We start from the raw sequence: 8,463 nt of genomic DNA on the forward strand, positions 1-8,463 counted from the left end.
CATTTCTGCCTTTTCCCTGTCCCCTGTCGCCATCACCCCATCTTCTCCTCGCAGAGGCCCTATCGCCTCCTTTTTCTTCCTTTTCTACCAACATAAGCAAAAAAGCCTTTTTTGTTGTTTTTTATGTCCCTGGCAAGCCTGAGCTCATTTTGCGCTTTAGCCTTGCGAACCTTTTCCCTACAGGTGTTGGCTATACGTTTGAATTCTTCTTTGGTGATTTCTCCCCTTTTCCACTTCTTGTGCATGTCACTTTTGAGTCTTAGCTCGGTTAGAAGTTCTTTGGACATCCATTCTAGTTTCTTTGCACTTGCTTTATTTTTCTTCTTTGTTGGCACTGTTTGCATTTGCGCCTTGAGTATTTCACTTTTTAAAAACTCCCATCCATCCTTAACTCCCTTATCTTTTAATATTAGCGTCCATGGAATGCCGTTCAGTAATTCCTTCATTTTTTGGAAATCAGCTCTCTTAAAGTCCAGAATGCGTGTTTGACTTGTCTTAGTTTCAGCCTTCCTTTGTATTGCAAACTGCAGGAGCACATGGTCACGTGCCCCTAAGGATCTGACCACTTCGACTGTATTGATCAGGTCTTCCACATTTGTTAAGATTAGATCAAGAGTAGCCGATTCCCTTGTTGTCTCTTCTACCTTCTGGACCATAAAATTGTCTGCAAGGCAAGTGAAGAATTTGTTGGACTTTGTACTCTTGGCCGAGTTTGTTTTCCAGCAGATATTGGGATAGTTGAAATCGCCCATGACTACTACATCTCTTCTTTGTGCCTGTTTGGTCAGCTGTTGACAGAAGGCTTCATCAAGTCCTTCATCCTGACTCGGAGGTCTGTAGTAGACACCCACGACAAGATCTTTTAGAGTCCCGATTCCCTTGATTCTTATCCAGATGCTTTCAAGCTGGTTTCCTGGATTACAGTCTTGCATTTCTTCTGCAACGTAACTGTTTTTGACATATAAAGCTATTCCCCCTCCTCTCCCCTTTGTTCTATTTCTGTGAAAGAGGTTATAGCCCTCAATGGCTACATTCCAGTGATGGGAGTCATCCCACCAGGTTTCAGTAATGCCTATGACATCGTATGTGTGGTGCTGTGCTAAGAGTTGGAGTTCATCTTGCTTATTTCCCATGCTCTGTGCATTAGTGTAAAGACATGTAAGCCCCTGTGACCTCCCCTCGAGCTGTTTATTTGGGATTATTGTGCTCTCTCTACTTGGTCCTTGCTCTCTACTTGGATACTTGAGAACAGAAAGTACATACTTTACTCCCCCCCCTCCGGTTATTACCTGTGTTGAAACAGGATTTGGCTGCCAATACAATTGGGCATCGCATATTAAAAGTAGGGGCAATCTTGACCTGTGCCTGAGTCAGAAAACTCCTTCAGAAGGATAACCTTGATGGCACGACAGGTTTAACTTGACACTGGTAACGATTTGAGACAATGGCATTAGCGCCACATCATTGGGAAATAATTGTGTTAACTTGGGTTTTGGATCCCATTGGTTGGTTTAGCATTAGCACAAAGCCCTTCTGTGAGTCAGTAGAATGTACTTTTATGATAATGTTTTCTTCCGTAGACACGTTGAATAACAGATTGGGGAATTTCATATGCCGTGATAAACCTAAATCTGTCATTCTGGTGGCCGGACAAACAGCTGCTGTTCACATTAACTAACCACTTTCTCCGTGCTCCCCTTTTCCATGTTCATCAGAAGGCAGCTTCTCGGTTTTGAGCTCAGTCATTCTAAAATAATATCCAAGAGACACGTAAACAATATGTAAATTTGGCAGTTTGGATTACTGTTTGACCTGAAATATATAATTGCACTAGAAGATGAGATAATTAAGGAGAAATGCCTCCAATTTGGCTCCAGTATTGCCTGGGCTTGGTTACAATATTATTTTACATGACTGACACCAGTAAGCTTTAAATAGCATTTTCTTGTGTCTCATTGGCAATTGTTCTCAGGACAAAAATGTGTGTCGTAATAATATTCAATTTCCCTCCCTTTCTGAACTGATTAGGTTGGAACATTCCATATGAATTCAATGAATCTGATCTCAGAATCAGTATGAGGCAGATCCAGATGTTTCTCAATGAGTATGAAGAAACCCCATTTGAAGCTCTAACATATCTTACAGGTACGGACACATCATAGCCTTGTGTGAAATGGCTTAATTTAGTAGTAGGTCCAGCCCTGTCATTGAGAAAAGGATGACAGACATCTCAGCAGATATTGGAAGAGAGGATGCTGTGTGCCATACTCTCCAAGATAGGCATTTGCCCCATCATTGAAACTAAAGTAAGAGCAAAGGCTGCAGGTACACTGACCATGAAGGCATTGGAGACTGACAGATTCTGTTTGCATTAGCTTGGAAATAGAGCAACATTGGCATATACCAACACATTGTCACCTTCACGAGCAGAGCCTTACAGTGTTTGTGTTTCAAAAAAGTCATGTCCCCTCCTGTGCAAAACATGCCATTCTTGTCATACTATTCTGTTTATGTTCCTAGGGGAATGTAACTATGGCGGGAGAGTGACAGATGACAAGGACAGGCGCCTCCTCCTCTCACTTCTTTCCATTGTGTATTGCAAAGAATTAGAAACAGAAGAATATTATAGACTTTCCCGTAGTGGGGAATATTATATACCGCCCTGCGGGTCATACCAGGTAAGAGAATAAAAGGTGAGGATGCTTTTGGACCTTATAACATTGGGATACAATCCATTTATATCCATATGCATCCCATATTTTTTTAGGACTGGATGCATACTGTACTGAGATGGGATGCATACTCTCCCCATCACACCTAATTATTACGATTCTTACGATCTGAAAATACTGCACTTTGATTCATCACACCACAGAAGGCTGGCTCTTCCCAATCCATTCAAAACATCTCCTACATTACTCTATGGCCTTTAAAAAAGTATCATTGTTGATGGGATGCATACAGATTCTCCTATCAGTCACAAAAACAGCACTTCAGCAGTGAAAAAAATCCATAGTATTTCAAAAAACACAATTAGAATTCCGTCTGTAAATAATCTGTTTCTTTGATGCTTTACAGACAGATTATGATGGAATACTGATGGGATGGGGCAAATGTCATGCAATGGGACCCATTTGAAATACTTCTCAAATAGACTCAGTATTTCCTAAAGTAAATGCTGCACAATTAAACAGGAAATAACACTTTCAAACCAGGAACAGAAAATCTTTCAAATTTTGCTACCTAGTGTAGTTGTTATAGTTTAAGACGTTTGATAGAGGAGGTTGGTCAGCCGGTCTGATAGAATAGATTGGTTTCCTATGATGGCTTTTTATGACCCGGTGGTATGTACTTCCAAGTGTGGTAATCACTATGCCTTTTTCCAGTCTTATATAGATTACTTGAGAAGTCTACCCATTACGACCAACCCGGATGTATTTGGGCTCCATGAGAATGCTGATATTACGAAAGATAACCAAGAAACGAACTTGCTTTTTAATGGCATCTTGTTGACGCTGCCGAGACAAGCAGGGGGAGCTGGGAAATCCCCCCAGGTAAAACAGATTACGAAAGGACTTGAGGCTGTTAGGAATGGTGGGAGTTGAAGTCCCAAACCCCCGGAGGGCTCAAGTTTGCTCATGCCTGATATGGAGGGTTGACTATAAATCTCTGTGTGAAAGAGAGTGTTTGTTTTGGTAAGAACTACAAGTGCATTATTTTAAAGGTCATGCCCTTTCCAGATGATTTCATTATCTGATTTCAGGAAACTGTTGAGGAATTAGCAAAGGACATACTCTCCAAGTTGCCACCAGACTTCGATTTAGAAAGTGTAATGGAAAAGTACCCAGTACTTTATGAAGAGTCCATGAACACAGTTCTTCGGCAAGAGCTCATCAGGTTCAACAGGTAAACTCCTGGGGTTGTAGTTCCACCCCACCTTCTAACATTAACGGAAAATGAAGATTGATAGGATACCACAAGCCTTAAGTGTCAGATATTTATATATTATGGGACAAACATATTGGCCATACAGCCTGGAAACCACACAACACTTCAATAACTTAGTATTCTTGTCAACATTTCCTTTGCCTCAAGGCTTACAGAAGTTGTCCGCAGCAGCCTTATCAACCTTGGGAAAGCCATCAAAGGCCTGGTGTTGATGTCCTCAGAACTTGAAGATGTTTTCAATAGCATGCTGGTAGGCAAAGTGCCAGCATTGTGGGCAGCCAAGTCCTACCCTTCGCTGAAGCCTTTGGGCAGTTATGTGTCAGACTTGATAACTCGGCTGATGTTCTTCCAGGTACACTTCATCCCTTAAAGCTAGTTTGCTGGTTAAGCCATGGTGAGAGTGTTTATATGTTATTCCATCTAATAAATATATTTGTTTGTTGATCACTTTACATGAAACTCAGGAGTGGATCAAGAAAGGAGCTCCAAATGTTTTTTGGATATCTGGTTTCTACTTTACCCAATCTTTTTTGACGGGTGTTTCTCAGAACTACGCCAGAAAATACACGATCCCGATAGATCACATTGGATTTGAATTTGAGGTATAGTATATGAAATCACTTCATTCCTTGGTTAGTCCTGTGCAAAACTGAGTTTGGGAATTTTCAATTGAGATCATGGCAAAAGTAAGGTAGGGATTCGGTGAGGTACAGAACAGAACTTGGAAAATGTTTTTTACCAATTTACCCTCCCTGTTTGAATCCCACTGTCAGTAAAACTCTACTAAGGGGGCTCTGGGATAGACAGAGCTGCTCAGTTCCTTTTGTGTGTGCCTGATTATTTTTTTCCTTAAAGGTTGGCTCAGGACAGGTGCCATTTATGACCCAAGGTAGGGCATTGGATCTCAGATAGCATGCAGCAGGAGATAGGGAATAACTCACTTCACCCAGCCTCCATTAGTCAAGGTAGAGGGTATTGTGGACAAATGGTCTGGATCCCGAGTAAAGCTGTTTCCTGTGTCAATACACAGGCTTTGGAGCATATTGGTTGTGATGGGACAGAAAGAATTATTATTCACATCCCCTGGCAGCAGAAGAGAAAGTTAAAATGTTTATATGAGAAATGGCCAGGGCAACTTCTGATAAGTGGCAAAAGTTTGCCTTTCCTCTGTCATCACTGACCAATCATTTTTAGAGATTACATTTATTGTTGGATCGAACTAGAACTCAAGAAACAGTAAAGCATCCCTACTGTAAAACTTTGCAGTTGCTTTAAAGGAATCTTAAAATCATCAGATTTTTGTAGCGGCATTCTCTAGAGCCCATTCAGAGCTTTCAAAAGCCAGGAACAATATAAGCCATTTCCCTACCAAATTGATCCCTCAGTGTTGGGAGAAAATAGTTGGTAAACATGACATTATTCATGCTGAAGGTAAGGTGGCAGTGAGGAGACCTCTGCGAACTCAGGGATGTACCATAGGCCCATCTCTGAACAAGCCTTTAGTGAAACGTGCAAAAACAAGTTCAAAATAACAAGCCCAGAGAGGATTGCAAACTAAAATATAATGAGCAAATGGAGACTCGAAGAAGAAAAAAACAGATAACAGATAACAGTTTGCAAGTCTTTATCGATACTTCTCTTCATTATATTTAAGAAGCATATCATGAGCTGGCAGAGAGAGGGAGCATTGTGAGTAATTTCTATTGATGCTCTGGATACTTCTGGGCAGATTTAATAACAGCAGACTTCAGGTTCAGATTCAGTGATTCCAGTTTCATTCCTATGGGAGGCATTTTAGCCCAGTGTTTGCCCTCCATGGCTAGCAGAATGGAGTGCGCTTCATGCCACATGCAAGCAACATGGTGCAAACAAAATGCGCATGATATGTGGAGGAAGGAGACCTGGTAAAGTGGCTTCTCCAAGGGCAAGAGTGGGGTCGTAGCTTAGTGGCAGAGATTTCCAACAAAAAGGCAGAAGAGCTGGAAAGGCAAGGCTGATGTGACATAGGAAAAGATCTAGAAGAATTAACTGGGAGGAGCAACATATAGCCAAAATGGTGGGCAGCAAAATCAGGAAAGCACTTTGATTATATTTGGGAAGCATAATGTGTGGTTTAAAGTTGAACTAGATGCTATGAAGTGTATAGCATGCAGAGTTTTTATCTCCTACAGTGGGAGGGAGAAATATATATATCTATATGTATATCTAGATATATCTAGATATATAGATAGATATAGATATCATATTACAAAAGCCCTGAAGCCATCTGAGAGCCTGTCAAGACTCACATTCGAATTGCATTCGGGGGTGCTTTGAATACGATTTCCTGCTTCTTGGCAGGGGGTTGGGTAGATGGCCCATGAGGTCTCTTCCAACTCTACTATTCTATGATTCTATGGTTCTCTCCTGCTCCTATAAACATGGCATGCATAGTAGTAACTATTTCTTTCAGCAGGAACTGGTTCATGTCTAAACCATCAATTGTATCTTCTTCTTGCTTCCCCAATTTAGGTGATGAACCAAGAGAACTACATTGAGCAAATACCTGCTGATGGGGCCTATGTGAAAGGTCTCTTTTTGGAAGGAGCTCGATGGAACAGGAAAATCAAGCAGATTGATGAATCTAACCCAAAAATCCTGTACGATTCCTTGCCCATCATTTGGCTGAAACCAGGAGAGAGTTCCAAGTTTTTGCATGAAAGGATTTATCTGTGTCCTGTCTACAAAACCAGTGCTAGGAGGGGCACCTTGTCCACGACCGGCCACTCCACCAATTATGTCCTTTCCATTGAGCTTCCGTCTGAGCTTCCACAGAAACATTGGATAAATAGGGGTGTAGCTGCGCTTTGCCAGCTAGATGACTGAATCGTTTGTTATTAATGGCATAGAACAGCATTTTCATATTAAAAGTTTATAGCTCTCAACCCCTCAGTGCCCCCATAGTCTTTACAAACTTGTGGTGCAAACGATTTGGTTCCTCTTGTTTCATAGTAGATGTACAAATGGAAAGCCTGTCTTCACAGTATTCTAATTCCCAGCAGTCCATCAGAATAGCTCGGGTGTGTGTGTGTGTATGTGTCTCCAAACAAATAATGTGAAAGAACCACTGCCAAACAGAAAATTTGGGAAAGGTCAACCAAAATTATTAAGAGGCCGTAGCAGCTTCTTGTGAGGAACAGTTGCCACATTTGGAGCACAATTTCCAGTTGGGAGGGAAAGGCACGGGGAAACATACTTCGTTGTTGCTATCATGTCAAGTGAGGTTCATCTAATGGCAACTCCTTGACTGGAAGGGTCTATTGTAAGAGACCCTGTTTATGACCGTGTTGTGTAGACTCAAGATGGTGGCTTCCTTGGTTGAGTCTATCCACTCATAATGCAGTCTTTCTCTGTTTCTACTGCCATCAACTTTACCGAGCCTCACCATCTTTCCAGTGAATCATGTAATCTCATGGTACGTCCAACACACAATAGCTTCAGTTTAGTTGTTTTGACTTCTAGGGAAGGTTCTGGCTTGATTTGGAGATGTAATGAAGGTGCACGAAGCTATTCATGCTAGAAGTTAATAGGGAGCTGTTTTCATTCTATCTCTCTTGTAATGCAAACAATCAAAGATTATTCTCTAAATCAGTGGTTCTCAACATATGGGTCCCCAGTTGCCTACAACTTCCAGAAATCCCAGCCAGTTTACCAGCTGTTAGGATTTCTGGGGGTTGAAGGACAAAACATCTGGGAATCCACAGGTTGAGAACCACTGCTTTAAATTTTTGCTCAGTGTTGGGAAATGAGGGGCAGATTTAGAAAGTATTTCCTCATACATCACATAATGAAACTGTGGGCTTTGCTGCCACCATGTGTAATGAAAGGATGGGATAGAGTCATGAGAACAATTGTCTTCCACTTCTGTTGTCTTGGGGGGGGGGGGGGTGTCCGTAGGTGGCTGAAAAGACCTATTCTTGATCTGCATGTTCTCCCGCAGTGAGGACATTGGTTTCCAGATGGAAGGCGGTCCCGGTCAGGGTTGGCTTGATGGGCCTTCCTCTTGGCACGTTTCTCCCTTAAGCCCTCCATTTGTGCCTCTTCGAATTCTGCAGCACTGCTGGTCACAGCTGACCTCCAATTAGAGCGCTCAAGGGCCAGGGCTTCTCAGTTCTCAGTGTCTATGCCACAGTTTTTAAGGTTGGCTTTAAGCCCATCTTTAAATCTTTTTTCCTGCCCACCAACATTATGTTTCCCATTCTTGAGTTCAGAGTATTCATGGAGCATGAAGCTATAATTGGCCACCAGCTACAATGGCTGGATGTTAGCTCCAGGATGAGAGGCTGTATGGCTGTCCATGTGCTATGCGTGGTCTGAGCCTACCCTCAGAGTTGCAGTTCAACAGACTGTGGAACCATGCATTCTGTACCCTGTGATAGACTTCTAAGATGAAACTGAAACTTTGGTATACATTAAGGGATAGTATGATACACCCATCTTCTGCATAATGCCTATTAGACAGTTTCACAACATTAC

General features: G+C 41.9%; 1 protein-coding gene across 2 annotated transcripts in view; it reads left to right on the plus strand.

The window, feature by feature from the left end:
* The window catches only part of dnah3 (dynein axonemal heavy chain 3), a 58,374-nt gene extending 51,502 nt beyond the window's left edge, over window positions 1-6,872 (plus strand). For both annotated transcript variants that reach the window (XM_062964252.1, XM_062964251.1), the window contains 7 exons: window positions 2,029-2,145; window positions 2,521-2,678; window positions 3,387-3,554; window positions 3,764-3,906; window positions 4,096-4,300; window positions 4,413-4,550; window positions 6,460-6,872. In XM_062964252.1, coding sequence (XP_062820322.1) covers window positions 2,029-2,145; window positions 2,521-2,678; window positions 3,387-3,554; window positions 3,764-3,906; window positions 4,096-4,300; window positions 4,413-4,550; window positions 6,460-6,813 — 1,283 coding nt within the window. In that variant the 3' untranslated portion in view covers window positions 6,814-6,872. The remainder of the gene's footprint in view (window positions 1-2,028; window positions 2,146-2,520; window positions 2,679-3,386; window positions 3,555-3,763; window positions 3,907-4,095; window positions 4,301-4,412; window positions 4,551-6,459) is intronic.
* Window positions 6,873-8,463: the final 1,591 nt, after the last annotated feature.

The sequence above is a fragment of the Anolis carolinensis genome, unplaced genomic scaffold, assembly GCF_035594765.1.
Source record: "Anolis carolinensis isolate JA03-04 unplaced genomic scaffold, rAnoCar3.1.pri scaffold_13, whole genome shotgun sequence".
Taxonomy (NCBI): domain Eukaryota; kingdom Metazoa; phylum Chordata; class Lepidosauria; order Squamata; family Dactyloidae; genus Anolis; species Anolis carolinensis.